The following is a 19,108-nucleotide window of genomic DNA, read 5'->3' on the forward strand; positions in this document are numbered from 1 at the left end:
TTACCAGGAGGGATATGGACGACAGGACAAGAAGCTCCAGAAAACCTTGGTGAATCCACATCCTCAGTACTGTATGCTGTCACATTCTCTGCACCTTATGAAGGACAAAGTTTTGAGTTGGAAAGGTACAAAGCTATGATCTTGTATAAGGTGAGCCTAAATAGGCTGCAGTTTCTAACATCCCTAACACTGGAGGATACGAGAGGCTTGGACAAGACTTACGTGCTCCTCCTAAACAGCATCTCCTGTTGCTGCTGTTAGGGATGGAATACTGGTATAGACTACAACGATCGCTCCAGCCCAGTAGGACGCTTTGTATGTTCTCAGGACGTGGTACAGAGAAGAATGCAATGGAAAAGTGATTATGTTTTAATTACTTTGACAGGCTCTGTCGTGTAGACCATTCTGCTGAATCAGTTTCTTTGTATCGTAGTTAGACCTCTTTCTCCACTGAAACAGTAAATGCCAATCCCAGTAGCTGAAACCCTGAAATGATTAGGAATGCCATAATTAGATTGCAGAGGAAAACATATCTGTAAATTTTTGAGTCTCTAAACACAGTATAGCTCAGAAATAAAGATCAAAATTTTATTTCCATGTTGGTAATAAAAATAATTCCATGACTTCTGTAAACCATTGCATAAACGCTATAGTGTAGAAAAGTTTTAACAAGTGTTAACAATTTTAAACAGTTCACTACAAGTAAATGAGTATGCATTATAAATAATATGTTTTGTATTAAGAACAATTTCATTCACAAAATCATTTCTGTCTGTACACTCAAAACATTAACGGCTTCCATAAATTAAATGAGTAAAAATTCTGTATTTATTTAGGGTCTGATGATGACCACAGTTACACAAGCATAGTGTGACAGTAATAATATTACTACCTATATTTAATACTAGGATACTCTGAATGGCAATATAGAACAAAACAAGTATGTCTTTAATAATCTGCTATTCCAAGAAGACTAATAATAAGCCTATAACATGCAGCTTGGGATCTATCTGTAATTAGCATACTTCCGGTTAAATTACAGCTCCTAACTGTAAAAACCCTGAGAAATCACAATTTTAATCTATTATTCCCCAGGCTAAAATAATCGTGACAACATAATGGCATTCACATTAAAAGTTATATTCTTACATAAATTAACACAAAACTTTGTCAAATACCAAAATGAATCTTGAAAATCTATTTAGTTTGCTTTTATGTGTTTTGTGAATTCAGCAAATTACTGTACTGCAGTCTCACTAAAATATTTTAATGTATCCAGTTTCTAGATAGCGTATATAGTACAAGGACAAATACTTAAAAAGGTCAGGTTTCAGTTCTGACTTCTTCCAAATAGTCATCTCTAGTCAACTGCATATATTTTATTATCCTCCATTTTAAAGTACTGGTGTAAAAGTACATATTTATTTGTATTTGCAGTTGACTTGCTTTAATAAGATACAGAAAACTTTGCTTGTAACTCTTCACAAAAAGAATTTTGTGAAGAACAACTGTATTATTTTCATATGACTGCTATGTATGATGATATATGGTTCAAGTGATTACCTAAGGATTCATCTATAATTATAGCAAGCTGCCTAGTCTGAAAAGTTCACACATAGGTATGCTTCTTTTGTATGTGTTTTTTCCTTCTCCACAAAATGGTTTGTTGATAGTTTTTAAATGTGTCTGTAATTCAGCACCAAAGAAACTTACAGGGAACACCTGCAAAATTTTCAGTACTGATACTACTATAGGATACACATTATTATTTTCAAGATTCATCATTGTAAAACACAAAACATACAACTTTAAAAAGCAACAGACTAAACATTAGTTCATTTCCTCTGAAAATACAGCACATATAAACTATGAATGTCAATGTGATGATTCACACTGCAAGTGCTGTTTACATTCCTTTTTTGTTGGTGTCGCGAGATTAGGAAAATCGCCTGTTACTACCAAAAAAAAAGGGACCAAAAAATAGCCCTAGGACATAGGCAAATGCACTAAAATACACATGAAGAACTATAAACTTTGACAAGACAGCACAAAACCACGCTTCCGTATCTTGTGGGTAACAAATGCCACATAGCCGCATATGGGCAACGCAATGTGGCCTAAGCTGGTTTCTTCTAAAATACCAAAGCAAAAATTTTCCCTAAGATATTTCTAAATGTTTTTGTGAGCACAATGGTTGCAGAATGCTGTTCCACACTAGATAATATAGTAAACTAGTGTCCAAAATAACTGCTTGTTTGAAAAATATATAACATAATTTCAAACTATAACTACACATTATTCTTGGATTTGCTCACTGTTTAAAAAAAAAAAAACAAACCCTTACATAACTAAGTTTGCTTTAGTCCAAAATGCTGTTAAGGTTCAAAAATCAGTCTTTGTCATAGACTGCACAGATGCAAAAAATACATTAATACCTACAGCGAAACTTGGTGATCCAAGTTCCTTTTTTTAAAAGTCCAAAGCTGGCTACACCTTTTAAAACAGCAATATCTTATTTTAGGACAGAAGAGTGTGTTTGAAAATGCAAATACAGTCCAATTTTATACTTTTCTCAGCACAAACATTTTAGAGAAACTTTGTTAAAGTCAACAAAATCACATTATTAAACCCAACTTTGGTCTTTAAAGTGATCTTCAGACAAAATTTTGAAACAGAAGCAAGAAGAAATGTATTTAATATTTTATCCTACTTCTCCCTTCCCAAAAGGTCTCCAACGTTCCTGCAGATCGACGTGTCTTAGGAACGCAGTGACAAATCTGTACGTTTAGTTCTCACAGAAAATGTGTAATGATTTTTTGCTAACTCAAGCCTTTGTACAAAGAACGCTAAAACCCAAAGGAGATAGTGATTTCAGTACTATTGGCTTGGGCCCTTTATTTAATGCTGACACAGTTCTAAAAGCTCTATTTTGACAATAAAAATTTTAGTATACATCTTGTTTTAGCATGACTGAACTTTAAGTAGATTAACTCTTTGCTGCCTGTGTGAACTCACTTTCTGTACTGAATACAGTAAGACAGAGATAATGAATCATGTAACAGTAATAGGTCATGTCAATCTAAGTTGTACTAGTGTCACACCTGAATTTAACAGAAAAAGGAGTAATGCAGGCAATTATTCCATGTAAGAAAAGTAAAAATATACAGTGTTAACATGCAGTAATTAATTAACTTCTCCTGAACTGCATGTTCCCAACTACCAGGATGAAGTAAGGATATTACCACCTTTTAAAAGAATCCCTGTGTCAAAGTGCCACTGCCTGATTATATACTTAAATAATTTTGTATTTCCTTTCAAACATGCATTACTTCATTACTGAAAAAAGTGTATTTTTAAATATTTATAAAAGCAAGAGATGTATTGTAGTTATTGTCAAATTGTTCAATACAAAATTAAGCAATAGAAATTATTTGCAAAATTCTTTTTTTATGTCTTCTGCCATTTTATAGGATATTAGGCATAGGCACTTGGTAATATTATATATATCGTATCTGCTCCTGATGAGTACCACACAGGTTAGGAGATGTACAAAAACTTTAAGACTACAAACATCCAAACTGAGGGAAATATGCAAATGCACAGTTGTTTACTAAAACTGATCTGTTTCACAAAATTGAAAACATGTCTTGGAATATGAAAGCGTATGTGCCTCACTGTTTTTGTCTCCGCTGGTACATTTATAAATACTACAGTATGCAGTTAACTTATAAATTGTAAAAAAACTAGATAAGTTGTCATTTCTATGTAATCATACTGTGATTTAACAGTAAAACCATGTGAAATATTTTAAATTCACAGTACACATATAAGACGTCATATTATTGCATATTAAAAAATAAACATAAGACCTAGAAAGCAGCTTGAAGCAATTTACAACATATCTTCTAACAAAACACAATAATTAAAAAGTGCTTTTACATTAATCAGAGTTTTTGAAACATCCAAGTAAACATAGTGTTAGACCGATTCCAAAATACTGGCTCTGGCATTCCACACACAACAGACATGGCGAGGGGACCATTTGTACTGTTGAGTGTGTAGTTACTGTATCTATGTATCCATCTTCTGTTAATGAAAATAACAGGTATAAACAATTCATTCAGGCATTATGGTAAGATTTATACAAAGTGATTACAGTGCAAATGAACCTAAGTAGCTTGTGCACTAGGAATGTAAGTGGAAGTCAGAACAGGCTGCAGTGGGATTGGGGGGGAATGAAAGAACCTCAAGACTATAGAATCTCATCAAATGACTGAAGTTGATATGTAAAGGTGAGCAAGCCTTATTCTCTATCTTAAAGCAACTAAGTTTCTCACATCAAAATGGAAATCAGTCTAGCACTATTAAATGGATTAATTATGAGTGATACAATTCTTATACAAAATACAAAAACATAAAATTATTTAATTCATGAACATGATACGAGTACTATGCCTGTATGTTACCACAGATTTTTTTTTTGCTTGCAGCAGGGACATTCTTCTTGTGCAGCTGCACAGTGATCACAAAGTACATAATGTTGACATGGATTCAGGATAATGCTACGATCACCTTCCTGACATACGACACACTTCTTTGACTGAAGCTGAAAAATCACCTACAAAAAGATTATTGCACTCAGTAAAAACGATTCCAAAATATACAGTTGTGTTCTAGCAGCTTTACACTTAGCTGTCCCGAATAAGCTTCTAATGTAACAACACACAGGACAATGTTTTTGTATGACAGATAGCTGAATTGAGAGTCATAAGATCAGAGCACGCGCAACCTTTAAAGTAGCAGCTGGAGGAGTATAGGTGATTCTAGAAAGGAAATTATCTAGGATTGATCCTCTGGACTGAAATTTTCCTGCATAATTGGGATGAGTGATGCAAACAAGCAAAAACAAAAAAAAGAGGAAATAAGCCTTTTTCATTGTCATATACTCCCTCATTTTGCCATTTCAAACCACTGTTACATTTTCTCATGCCATGGGAGATGTTTGCATTAGGACAAAATGGAAGCATCCCAAATGTGCGATACTTTGAATAAAGCTACTGATACAGACTTAAGGGAGGATGTTACAACTGCAAATAAATGTCTCCATGAGATAAGGCATATCAACCCTATTAAGGAAGAAGAAGAACTGAAAACCATCTAAAAGCCATGTTAATTTTTGAAGAGCAAGACATGGTTTGGACTAAGAGAAGAAACCAGAACGCTGTGTGTGGCACTGCCTAAGACAGCAACTTTCTCCTGGAAGGAAGAGCTAGGTGAGAAGAGGCCACAGTGGTAAAGGAAACCTGAGAAACTGAGGAGCTGGAAAGGGTGATAATGGTTCTGATCACTCCAGCCTGGCCGAGATGACTTCCATTCCAGGATGTAACGACTTTTTTGGTAAGAAATCCCAAGACTCTTTTGCTCCTCTTTAAAATCCCTTAGGAGAAAAACAATAGTGCTCCCTGATCCAATCCAGAATCCTGTAAATGTACTTGATAACAGGAGCCTGGTAACTAGCAAGTCTCGTCCTCATCCACCTACTTTATTGACAAAGACTTAAATTATGTTTTAAACTCTTCTAAAGAGAGCCTGGCTTTTTTTTCAAGGCTGTAGTTCATACTAATACAGATGGCACTGGACAGGAGGTGCACTGAGACAGAGAAGACACTGCTGAACTCAAACGGGTACTAGAGTATGGCAGGCTGTCCCAGTAGTGAAAGGAAACATTTTTTTTTGTCTGGACAGTCCCATCACAGTCAAAACAAAACAGCAAGAATTGGTGTCATATGTGGCATCACTGCCCTTTGAGATTGCAGGGGAGAAAGCAATGTGAAACCAAGTTGTGCCCAGCAAGGTTTGAAGTATGGTGCCTGGAGCAGTGCATGGTCATTATTATCTTCCTTGATATGCTCAGAGAAGTGGCACCTGATATTCCCAGCTTTGAGAGCCCTGAGAAATGCCCTCAATTTGGCAGCGAAAGAGCATCCTAAATTTTGGCAGAAACTGAGTCTGGATTTGAGAGAAGGTGAATTACAGCAATATGCCACTAAGGTGATTAAGGGACTGAAGCATCTGACATACAAGGAGAGGCTAAAAGAGCTGGGATTGTTTAGCCTTGAGACGAGATGGCATCTTACTGATGTGTATAAATACCTGATGGGAGGGAGTAAAACAGATAGGGACAGACTCTTCTCAGTGGTATCCAGTGAAAGAAGAGGCAACGGGCACAAATTAAAATACAGAAAATTCCACATAGACATAAGAAAAAACTTTTCTTACTGTGAGGATGGTCAAACATTGGAAAAGGTTGCCCACAGAGGTGGTGGACTCTCCATCCTTGGAGATACTCAAAACACTACCAGGCAAGGCCCTGAGCAACCTGCTTGAGTTGACCCAGCTTTGAGCAGGGGGTTGGACTGGATGATCTCCAGAGGTCCCTTCTAATGTCAATGATTCTATGCTCCAAGTCTGTACTGCCCTCTCTGACTACACAAACTCCTAGCAGGGAACCTCACCACCTACCTTCTAAACAAGTGAAAAGCATGTAATAATTTTCATTTATTTAGGGCAACTATTTTTATTTATTTAGGTAGTGCCAAAAATGTTAGGGGTAAAAGCTGGCTTTAAATCTTTCTTTTAATCACACCAAGAATTCTTGTGAATCACTTGTAATTTGTTCTGATAGCTAATCAAAAACTTAGAAGAATCCCTTAGGTTGAGAAATCTGAACCATCCTCTATTCCAGAAAAGAAAGACTTAACGCTGAGAGCAATGTTGCTCTTTGAAATGAAACCTGGCATAAATGTCATTGAAGGTTATTGAGCTGCCAGTTTCAGTTAATCAAAAATAGTTATGCAGATGAAGAAACTCACCTCATCTATTGTTTCTAAATCTAAGTGCAGCCGATTTTGTAAGGAACGAAGCTTTGGCAAGGATATCTTTTCTATATCTCCATAGTTTTTCATATAAGGTAATGTAGTAGATAGACAAGCAGCTAATTGCGCCTTCAGCTTTTTTAATTTATTTTCCACTTCCTCCTTCTTCTGAAGAGCGAGTTGTTTGTCCGCATCTGCGATGTTAGCACGTTCTTTTGCTTCTTGAGCCTCTTTCTGCCATGCATCACATGCCTGGGAGAAAGAGATTTCCAGAATATAAAAAATAATTTTTTAAAATTAACAACAGAAGAGCAAATTCAAAAGCCTTCAAAGATGCAGGTAATCTCTGATTTTAGACATAACAATACATTTACTGTCAATTTAACACTTCTCCCTACTTATCCTACCTTCTAATTAACAACTCTTCTTGTTTTGTCTTAATGTAATTTTTAGGTATGTCACTGTTACTTGTCTGTAAACAGCCAGAAGACTTTTTGGAGCTCTATAAATGGAACACATTTTAAATGTTAAATTCATAATTTAATGTCAAAAGACTTCAAAAACTATCAAAATTTAGTACAGCTACTTAGCTACTGCTTGTCACAGAGAGAACAACATGAGGGGAAGAAAAGGACTACAGAAAATGCACTAGACTGGCAGTTATCAACAACCTCAGTTTGACTGCTGAGATGGCTGGATACTGTCCAGGTACACTATACAACCGCAGCTGCTGGCAAGCCTCTACTTTTTTTGCGTGCTTACCATCTGAAAGAGGTATGGGAGGGAATGTATGTCTTTAGTTACTTAAACATCAAGATACATTGCTGTTCAGCCCTATCCTGAATATGTGTAAGTGTCCCTGTCTAGAAAGGCAGATCAACGTTCAGAAAATGAATTGCTCTTTAAAAAGCTCAGTTTCCTTTATGCCGCTAGCTCATTTTGAGGATAGAAAAAACATTCCTTTGACAGATTGTAATAAAACTCTGGGTCCAAGGATAAGAAGATATGTAAAAAGGAAAAGTAGGAGCTGCTTGTTTGTTAAAAAATATACATATCATTTAATATTCCCATAAATGAGCGTACCTGTTTTACTGGTTGCCAAGATTCTTCCCATTGTTTTAGTTTTCTCTTGGCATCATCAAGTTCCTGTCTAACTCGAGTTAGTTCGTTCCCACTGGTGTTTGAACTTATTGAGGGGGTAGTGCCACTGCTTAGTACTGGGGATGGACTAGGAGAGAAACTCCCAGTTACAAAGTCCCAAATGCTCCCTGTAACACCATTTAAACCTATTAAAAAAAGGCAGAAAAAATAATCATTCTGCACACACTGCTGCAAAATGTTTCACATGCAGAACAAAATAGATGTGCCAGATACGCAAAATTCATACTTCTATCTGCAAGACTCATAACATTATTTCACTACCTTCAGAAATGTGACAGTCTGGAAAATGTTTACAGTATTTAGAGCAATTCAGGAGACTTACCACATGGTTTTTTTCTTGCTGCTTTTAATAAAAGACAGTACAGTCCACAAAAGGAGAAGGAAGGGTGGGAATTCATTTATATACAAAAAGCTTTGCTCCTAGCAGCTCATACATCATTTTAAGTCTTCCTCTTTCTCTGTTTCATATTTTCCTTTAGCAAAATGCTGCAGCTAAAATGCATTCCTGCTGCCTGTATGCCAACTGCTGTATTTTCCCCCTTTCAAACGCCTCTGTAAATATCCCCTCTTCCAAGAATTCTTTTTTTCCCTTCACTAGGAACGGAACTTCACTCCTTGAACTTTCTCCCATATACCACATATAACTCCATTATCAGTAGTGTTACCAATTACAACAGCTAGGCTTTATTGTCCAGATTAAGTCATAAGAAACGTGCAAAGCCTTGAACTGAACATTTCTTACCTGCCATTGAGTTCCCTCTTACAATACACAAAGTGCAGCCTTCAACTTACCTAAAGAGTTGTGAGAAGAGGCTGAGGTGCCTAACATACTATGTTCTGTCTTCAAAGGCTGAGGCTGCTGGTGGTGAGGAGCCGTAGTAGATGAAACAAAAGACTGAGACAGCGATTGTGAAAGAGAACTGAGTGGAGAGGTTGAAAGGGATGATGATGAATGTAAAGATGAGGAACGAACAAGAGAACCTGGAATACTGACAGGTGCTGAACTCCCCAGTAATCTTTGACCTATGTATGCGGGGGGGGGGGGGGGGGGGGGGGGGGGGGAGAAAAAGAAAAAAAAAAGATTTGTTCCAAAGCAGTACACAGCGCTCTGTATTTTTCTGAAAAATTTATCAAATGTAAATGAAATTCTATATTCAAATACCTTCCATTAAAAAAGAAAACTTTATTTATCTCCTATTGCAAAAATATTTTTTAAATTGAACACTTGAAAGTAGTTTTCCAAGTGCCTGAAAACACAATTTGTAGCTTTACACAGCAGTGGCCTCATCTGCAGCTACAAAGAAAGAGAAAACACTTCAGATCAAGTTATTTGACTTACTCATTTTTACAGCCAACAACTAATGCAAGTGGAGAAACTGACTGAAACTTAAAGGATTAATAAAAATTCGTGGTTTATTTTATATATAAACTAAAGTTAAGCAAGTGAGACTACATACCTTGAAAATCATACACAGCAGCACAATCAGACATAGCTCAATTTCTTTCCTCTACATACTTTTGCTTTTGTTCAGTAGATTTTAAATGTCAAATGTACTTAACTCTCTATGAAAACTGAGTTTGAAACAATGTAAAAATTAATAATAATTTAGTCAAACAAATGCGTTGTTCATAATTTCCCAAAATGATGATAATAATAAAAAATAGGTATTAAAAAAAATGATGTTCAGTCATGTAATTACTTAAAAAAACATGCACAGATACAGTGCATTTTCCTGGTCAGGAAACAATTCAATAGTTACTGTGAAGATTTTATTCATCAATATGTTTGAATAGCAACTAAAAATGACATCACCTTTTCTTTAAAAAAAATATAGCAGTCAAATGATTATACTTAAAGTAAGGGTCATGATTCTAGTTTTCTGCTTTTGCTTAAAACAGGTGAATTCGTGTCATCAGAGAAAACACATCATTCCTGTTAGAAGTATTTAAAAACAAAAAGACAGGGATGCTCATTATAAGCCACATTGCCACAATGTCTTTAAAAAAAAAAAAATCTTGAAATAGTCAGCAAACGTTACCACAGTCAGCCTCATGACCAACTATATGAGGAAGATCCACGACAGACATATAACCACAGACGTACATAATATACCAGACAATAAACGTACACTGCTCTTCCTTTGCAAGAGGAGCAAGGAAGCAACAGTATAAAGGGAGTTTAGTTAAAAAATCTGGCCAAGTAAGAATTCCCTTAAAAATCAAGAGCCAAAGTAAAGCCCCCAAAGAAACACTGTATGAAATGGTAGCAGAAGAACCACCTCTTTTCTGGTTCTTAACGTAGTCTTCAAATCCAGTTGAATTTTGGCAAATACAATCTGCCTGCATGTCTTGAGTTTATGGGGCGAGGTCTTGGCGGCAGGGGGGTCGGGCTGCAGGGGTGGCCAGGAGAGGCCAGGGGCTGCCCCGTGCCGGACACAGCTGGTTCCAGCGGACCCGCTGCAGGACACAGCTGCGCCCTTCAGCCACACTGGTGGTGTCTCTGGGAGAACATATTTAAGAAAGGGCAAAAAAATGCCACACAGGCAGAGGAGGAGGGAACAAAAGGTGTGACAAACAGCCCTGCGAACACCAAGGTCAGGAAAGAAGGAAGGGGAGGAGGTGCTGCAGTCACCAGAGCAGAGGTTTCCCTGGAGCAGAGATTCCCCTGCAGCCCATGGAAGGTTTGGAAGAGACAATGGTGGAGCAGGTATTTCCCTGCACCCTGTGGAAGAGACTACGGTACAAGCAGGAATTTCCCTGCAGCCTGTGGAAAGGACCAGCTCGGAGCAGGTGGATATTGCCTGAAGGAACCACAGCCTGTAGAGAGCCCATCCTGGTGCAGGTTCTCCTGACAGGAACAGCAGCCCGTGGAGAGGACCCACACTGGAGCAGGGACAAGTGTGAGGAGGAAGGAGCAGCAGAGAGGAACAGTTATGAACTGACCGCTACTCCCCATTCCCCATCCCCCTACGTCGCTCGGGATGGGATGGGAGAGGTAGAAGAGCTGGGAATGAAGTCGAGCATGGGAAAAAGTTGGTGGGGCTTCTTTTAGTTTTTCTCTTTGTTTCTCACCATCCAACTCAATTGGCAATAAATTAATTTTCCCCAAATCAAGTCTGTTTTGCCTGTGACAGCAACTGGTAAGTGATCTCCCTGTCTTTATCTTGACCCACGAGCTTTTTCATCTTATTTTCTCCCCCTGTCCTGTTGAGGAGAGGGAATGAGAGAGCAGCTGGATGGGTGTCTGGCTACCACCCAAGGTCAACCTATTACACCGCATGAACTATCCTCCACATACAAATAAAATTGGTTACAGTATTTCCTTCCTGTTCCATACTTCATGGTACTTCCAATGAAGCATAATCATTCCTGCAGCATAGAACAAGGCAGTAAATGAAATACCAGTCAAACAAACTATAGCATCAGGAGAACTGTTGAGCCTGACATCACTAGCAGAGAAATAAATTTGAAATTGCACACATTATCAGTTTCTTTCCAGGTCGGTATGAAGGGGAATATCATGAACAATAATGGAAAACATTAATAGATAACATAAAAACTGTTCTGGTGAAGGAACAACCTGTTAGCATCATCACTGGACAGAAAATTGAAGTCAATCGACCAAAATAAATATAAAGCCCTAAAACCTCTGAAGATACTCTCACTAATTGATGAGAATCTACGTAAAACTAGATGACTAGCTATTGAGACTGTAACATTTGGGGTCATTCTGTATGGATCCCCTAATAACCTGAAGTATACAGGTACCACAAATACAGCCTCTAGTAACAAAGAACTGCCTTGGGAGAAAACACAGTCAAGGTGGGAGGGGCACCAGAGCTTGTAGCACTGTTGTCAAGATCTCAGAAATTAATATTTGGTAATAATAAGAAACCTCCTAATCACTGCGATCCAGCACTGGTTTCTTCTAGCTTTTGCTATCAGTAATGAAGCCACTGCTACAATCTGCCTAGATCTACGTGATGCCAAAACATCAACACCACCAAATGTGAATTGTAAACTGCCTCCCCACATGCTCTGCTCAGATCTGAAGACAGAAGCATCTCACCAGTCACTTTATGTGAGGCATCTTCTGCCCACCTTCAAATAAGCAAGCTGATGAAGTGAAAAAGTCCATTTCAAACCAAGTGACTTTCCTGAATTCTCTGTTTGCTCTGAAGCTTCATGTATCCACACACTACTGGGGTGATAAAATTAGTGATCTTGCCTACAACTGTCCCCTTTCACTGCAAAGGAAGCACTTGGAGGAGGAAAAGTTTGAAGCAGAATCTCTCTGGACATCTGTGTTATTTCTGAAAAGAAGCAACTTGTAAGATATGCTTTCCTGAGGGCACCTGACGTTCACTTGGGTCAAAATGATTTCCATGCCTTACGACAAAGTCTTGAATCTGTAATACTTGGGTACTGTCCTACCCACTGCAGTCCCAGTGACAGCTTACATGTTCCAACAACATCAAATATATCTGTATATTTGTTCAAGCCAGTGGGCTAAAGATATAATTATCTTAAAGGAAGAAAAATTTGCATAATGTATAGAGACACTAAGTGCAAGCTTTTCTTCTTGGAGCAACAGTCAACAATAATAAACTAGGGTGTAGCTATAGTTGGTTTACCCTTTGCGTCTAGAGCCACAGGGCAAGAAGGATGTGGGAGGAACACGTTTGCCATCCAAGAACACAGTTTTGTTTGCGCAAGTGGAAGCTTAACACAGATGCACAACCAACGTAATAATCACCGTAGACCTCCTTCAAAGAATGCTAGCAAAACAGATATCAGAAAATAAATGGAAGTATTATAAAAACATGTCTGTTCTCTTGCTCTATGACTCTCAAAGGAATATGATAACAAAATTATAGTTCCTCAGTTTTCACTTCCTATTTTTCTATTTTTTTCTCTTGATTATTTTCCCTTTTCTACTTTCACAAAGAAAAGGCGGCATTTTAATTTCTTGATGTTCCCCCGCTTCATCCTTCCTCCCTGCTGTCTCTTCCCTGCACTGCTCTCCTTTGCTGTGTCTTCCTCTCCTCTCCTTTCCCAGAAGAGGCCAAATGGCTGAATACTTCCCAACAGACCTTCAACTAAATTGCTCCTTCCAGGTTAGATTCATAGAAAGATTAAGTCCCTAACTTGCAAGTATTAAAGTCCTAAAGGTTGCTAGCTCCTTCTCCTCAAGAATTGTCCCCACTCCCCCTCTCAGCCACCACCTAACCATGGAAGTACTTGATGGTCCCCACAGCACATACTGCCTGCTGTCAGACATTTGCAGCACTCAACATGCAGGCAGTCAAGCTCAAGCATAATGCCTTCCTGTAAATGCAAGTAAGTCCCTCCATCAACTATTATGCCCATGGGCCCAAGTCATTAAGTATGTTAAAAAAAACCCCAAAACGTTTAATAGACTGATCCCTTGCAAAATACAGACAGGATGATAGCAGTGCAATCCCTTTACACCACGAAGTTAAACAGCTGGAACAAAACTGAGGACTTTTTTCTTCAAAGTCTTTGCTGTCTGTAACTATTTTGATGAGTAAAAGTTTAGAAAGGTAAGAAAGAAAGATATTTTAAATGAGTATAATTTTACAAATTGGACCTCTTACTTGCTAATCCAAGGTCACTGCCTTCTTGATCTTCTAATTCTCTATCTATGGATGCGACGTTCACATCACTAAAATGCAAATCTAAAGCAGAACCTGTTAAACAAAACATTGTATCAATGAATTATCCTTGAATTATCCATAAAACTACCATGATGACTGAAATGAGGAAACTTTATTTGGCTATTTTTGTTAGTGCTTCCATCATAGAACCTTTCGCATCTAGGTCATGATCTTAAGCATACTACAGACACACAGTGAAGGATATCCTCTGTATTTTCTAAAAGGGAAAACTTTCATATATAAGCTATTACAGCTCTTTAAGCCGGTGAGATGAACAGAGGACAATGGAGAGGTGGCTATCTATCTGGGTTTTCAATAAATCTGTGTCACCTGTTATGCTTAGATGTACACCAACAGAAAAAGAGGAAAAATAAAATTTGAACACCTAGGTAAATATATTTTTTATTATTATTGAATAAAACCAGGTATTATATCTGAGGAAAGGCACTGTAAATGCTCCTTACAACAGCTAGCCCTTGGGGTAACTGAGTTACATATCAGAGCATACAGATGTAAGGAATGTCAGAATATTCAAATGAAAATGTGCAATATTTAAAAATAAAAAATCAATATTTCATTTAGACTCAACAGTTAGACTGCCTTTCACTTTAAGGCTTATGTCGGTCTAAAATTTCTCTGGCCAATGTAATGAAAAAGTTCTTATCAGTATACTTCTTATTAGGTCCGCTGCTTCTAAAGTGTTAGAAGATGGATTTTTTTTTTTCCCTTCTTCCTCTTAACTTCTTTTCTGCACAGAAAGGGGTGTAATTAAGGAATTTATCCCTTTGTACCTATACTTTAACTAATGTTGAACAACTGCACAGTCAGGAAGACAGGAGAGAAGTCTGCATAAATACTGATTTTACAGGTAGGAAAGTGACTATCCCAGTCACTGTGGTCAGTGATAGTGATCACCTTTGTAAAGAATTTCTAGATTTTATGCTGAAAATCGTTATTAAAAACTGGCACAAAGCCTAAATGAGTTGAAAAGGAACAAACAGAAATAAAAGACACACTGGCTTGTGTAAAAGTTTCCAGAAGATCCAAAAGGGGTCTCTTGATCCCTTTGGAATTAGACTGATTCCTCTCATAGCCTAGTCCGAAACATTAGGCACTGTAAACTGCAGACAATCTTTGGCAGAAGTACAAGACAGTTGTAAAAGTACTAAAAGTCAGAAATTGAAAGGACCATTTGGATCATTAACACACAATCAGTGCAGCGTTATTATGTATAGGCATTTTCTAATGTTGACTAGGCTATATAACAGACTCCATAGTCTCGGAGCTCCAGATAATACATAAAGAGAGTTACTGACCTAGAAGCAGGATCCATAGAACAGTGCTCAGCAGGAAGGTGCCTAAGCTGTCCAGAACAAAATACCAGCCAAGAGATAAAGTTCACATACTACACAATGACGCTCACGACAAAGATACCTGAGAGTTCACATGGCTCTTTGTGAAGAGTTACTAGCCTGGGTCTCAAAAGCAACACAACTTTATTAGTATGGAGTTGTGCCCAAACAATAATCCTTATCTTTCAGCAGTACTGATAAAGCAGCTTGGTGTCCAACAGTCAGAGGGAGGAAGCTCCCTCTGCATCATCATTTTGGCCTGAAAGGATATGCCCTAGCTTTTCAAAGTTTTCCAGCAATAACCTTCTCTTGGAGACAGGTGCCTAAGCCAGTCCTTCTATACAATACAGTAAGGAGGGGAGAGATGGCCTCCTTTTATTTGATGACTCAAGGCTTACAGTGGCCACAAGTGCTGTGTGAAACCCAGATTAAAAGTCCCTCTTCCATACGAGGTTTTGGATCCCCATTGCTGCACTGTGCCTTCCCTACCTTAGTCTTTTATATAGGTAAGGACCTTTCATCTGCAACACTGCAGCATGCCTTTCACCCAACTGCTCTGGTAGTGCCTTCCAGAGTCTCTGGGGCAGTATGTTTCCTTTCTTGTTCTCATGCTCACCATCTTGTTACGCTCACCATCTGGCACCCGCCAACCCTCAGAGCATTGCTATGGTAGGTTCTCATGGGAAGTGACTGCCACTTGTGTGAGAATCGCATTTCCTTTCTCCTCTTCTCCTACTCCTGATTGTAGCTTTTGATTTACATTAGAGGGACTCCATATCATCTTCGGACACAGTTCAACAACCAATTAGCATGCAACACCATCCACTGACCAAAGCGTGCTCCAATTAACACTAATAACATCATAAGCAGGAAGAGCCCATAAGGAGTTTGGGACGGTGTCCTGGTTTCGGCTGGGACAGAGTTAACTCTCTTCTTAGTAGCTGGTACAGTGCTGTGTTTTGGATTTAGTGTGAGAATGATGTTGATAACACCCTGATGTTTTAGTTGTTGCTAAGTAGCGCTTATCTTAAGCCAAGGACTTTTCAGTTTCCCATGCTCTGCCAGCAAGCAGGTGTGCAAGAAGCTGGGAGGGAGCATAGCCAGGACAGCTGACCCGAACTAGCCAAAGGGGTATTCCATACCATGGAACGTCATGCCCAGTATATAAACAGGGGGAGTTGGCCGGGAGGCGCGGATTGCGGCTCGGGAACTAACTGGGCATTGGTCAGCGGGTGGTGAGCAACTGCATTGTGCATCACCGGGTTTTTCCTTCCCCCCCCCCCTTCCTTTTTTTGTTGCATTCCTTTCCATTACTATTATTATTATATTTCATTATTACCATTGTTAGTATTATATTTTACTTTAGTTATTAAACTGTTCTTATCTCAACCCACGAGTTTTACTTTTTTTTTCCTTTGCTTTCCTCCTCCTCACCCCACTGGGAGGGGGAGGGGGAAGCGGCTGCGTGGTGCTTAGTTGCTGACTGGGGTTAAACCACAACAGACGGTCTGGATGAAAAACTATAGTTAATACAGTTAATATGGGAAAAGTATTATGTGGGAGAGAACCAGCCACTGCACTGGAGAGGATGCCCAAGAGAGGATGCTCATCTGCCCTGCCTGTCACTTCTTTTCCCACCCAACCGCTGGGACAGTTTTCTCTTTCCCTTTTTTCTCTCTCTCTTTTCTTATGTTTCTATATTTATATGGAAATAATTTTCACCATTATGTGCCATCAGCTATGCAACCCACTAATAAATCTTCACACATGTGAACCTGTCTCAACATCCTTTGTGCAAAAACGCCATACACCAGTGAGAGCAAACCTCTCATCACTATGCTGCAGGATATTCTGGGAGAGATCCCTCTCACTTTCACCAAGTGAAGCTGTTCCACTTTCAAAAAATTCAAAATTCTCTCAATCATGAAAAGAGACGCTTTAAAATCCCATCATTAGCACCGTCATTATCTTTAAAAGGGAAACAAACTTTTTTTTTCAAGCTCTTGCAATTCCCCACATCACCCAGATGTTATTAATATTTGAAGTTATTTGCAGCATCTGGCTCAGTATGTTGCTACACAAGTACAACAAGCAGGAACAAAATGCAATGAGGCTGGCAAATCACACTGCTCAAATAGTAGATCAAATCTAAGCCTGCACCCTTACTAAATCACTAACCTCTCATGTTCTCCTCATGTGAGGCCTTAACTCATTCTGCCACACTTGTCCTCCCCTACCACAAAAAGCACTGACATGTCTCCTTACTGTTTATTATCTAGATTTTCGAAGCTTAATTTCTTATACCTTCCAGCTCTCTCAGGTTCCACCTCACATGGCGGAAAGTCAGGGGAGTGCAGGGAGAGAACACAGCATCTTAAGATCACAACGTATATGGGAAACAAGGAGAGACAGCAATTTTCCTTGAATGGCAAGTCTCCCAGACAGGCAAAATCCCCATGTTTGAGTATCCAAGAGAAGGCAAGGAAGCAACCAAAACATTCCCGGGGGAGGTCCACTCAGACCCACCACAGACAACAGGGTGGAGTATCAGGCTGGCAGATGTCCCCTAATGTTAAGGTCCCACCTTCTCCCTACCACCACGTGAGTCATTTCCCGTCACTGCTGCCCATTCCCTATTTATTCCTCTCCAAATCTGTCTCCTTTGACACTTTGCTTATGTAGTTTCTCTATTCTCTCAATTTTTTTTTTTTTTTTAATTTTTCAGGAAGACTTCAAACACCCTGCAGCTTTTATGTTCTCAGATTATGCTTCTTTCTTTTTTTTACCAGAACAAAACCAGACAACTCAACCAACCTCCCTTGACTCTGACAGGAGTAGACTGCAACAATATACCTTCTTCCACTCCATCATTCCTCAGTTTTCAACATATTGTCCAAGCCTCAATGCTAAATACTACTTCTATCTGATCGGTATGCTTGTTCCCAACTCCCCTGCACCCTTCTTCTCCCCAGCTCTTGGAGACTGTTACTCAGGGAACAGACACTGAGGGCTTGGAGCTCACCGTGAGATCAAGATAAAGGGCCACAGAAAGAGCTACAGACCCCACTGTCTGACAAAGCTTCCTCAGTCTTTGCTAATGTGACTCTCCTGCATTTCCCCTAATTCTTTATCCAAACCCATTCATCCCCTTTTCCCATAATCACCTAGCCCCTTCCCTTGCTGCAACTCTTTTTCTATCCCTTTTTTTAATGATTCTTCAATCCACCACTTCCTACAAGAACACTAGGTATTTATTTTCTGTTCTACGATAACGTCTTAATTTTCTGCTCTATTCAGATTATGTGCAGCACTTTATTTTCAATGCCATCCTGTATATCTATGAAGCAGAACTCTGGAAAAAGAATTTATATATATATGAAATTCTTTTAAGGAAAAAAACCAAAATCTACGCAGTTACCATAAAGTATACTAACTTATACATACATGAGACATGTATTTTATGATTCATATTCTGTTAACAAACATAGCATACTGAAAACTGGTTTAGAAAAACATCCATAGGCAGCAGAGGCATATGCTCAATAATATAACCACACTGGGACATGGGAAACATAGCATATCACTGTTTAAACAACTTTGCACCAGTTGTTCAGTATATCACGATTTAAAAATTATACTGAATTAGCACCACATCTAGTATACTGAAATTAGACTATGGTTTTTATTGTTATATGAGTTGTTACAGCCAACTAGCCCCTACTTACTCCAGAAGCAATGTTTATCTTGACAAAAATGTGATTTAATTCCATAGTATATCTTAAAATATTAACCGTAAGCCAATGAAATTATATTACTTGCTGTCCTGGTTTCAGGACACTTGCATAGAATAAAAACTAAAATTCTGCTCATTCTAATTCTGAAATTTACAAATAATTTAAAATTTATTTTTTGTTCTAACACACAGATCATCAAACAAACCTTTAAGGAAAGCAAGCTATACACTTGTGAGACTGCAGAAAAAGATCCATCATTTAATATTCTGCATAGATTTCTTTCCTAAAAAAATTTAAAGAGTGAATGC

General features: G+C 38.4%; 1 protein-coding gene across 3 annotated transcripts in view; it reads right to left on the reverse strand.

Annotated features, from left to right (window-relative positions):
* Positions 1-401: 401 nt before the first annotated feature.
* The window catches only part of UNKL (unk like zinc finger), a 62,679-nt gene continuing 43,972 nt past the window's right edge, over positions 402-19,108 (reverse strand). Inside the window, exons 11-16 of one of the 3 annotated variants that reach the window (XM_050905791.1) lie at positions 13,655-13,747; positions 8,829-9,059; positions 7,959-8,161; positions 6,873-7,127; positions 4,467-4,618; positions 402-486 (exon numbers count right to left, since the gene is read on the reverse strand). In XM_050905791.1, coding sequence (XP_050761748.1) covers positions 414-486; positions 4,467-4,618; positions 6,873-7,127; positions 7,959-8,161; positions 8,829-9,059; positions 13,655-13,747 — 1,007 coding nt within the window. In that variant the 3' untranslated portion in view covers positions 402-413. Of the gene's footprint in view, positions 487-1,570; positions 4,619-6,872; positions 7,128-7,958; positions 8,162-8,828; positions 9,060-13,654; positions 13,748-19,108 lie in introns of those variants that run through there. The other 2 variants (XM_050905790.1, XM_050905792.1) reach the window with 2 other exon arrangements.

Source organism: Gymnogyps californianus, chromosome 15, assembly GCF_018139145.2.
Source record: "Gymnogyps californianus isolate 813 chromosome 15, ASM1813914v2, whole genome shotgun sequence".
NCBI classification, from domain to species: domain Eukaryota; kingdom Metazoa; phylum Chordata; class Aves; order Accipitriformes; family Cathartidae; genus Gymnogyps; species Gymnogyps californianus.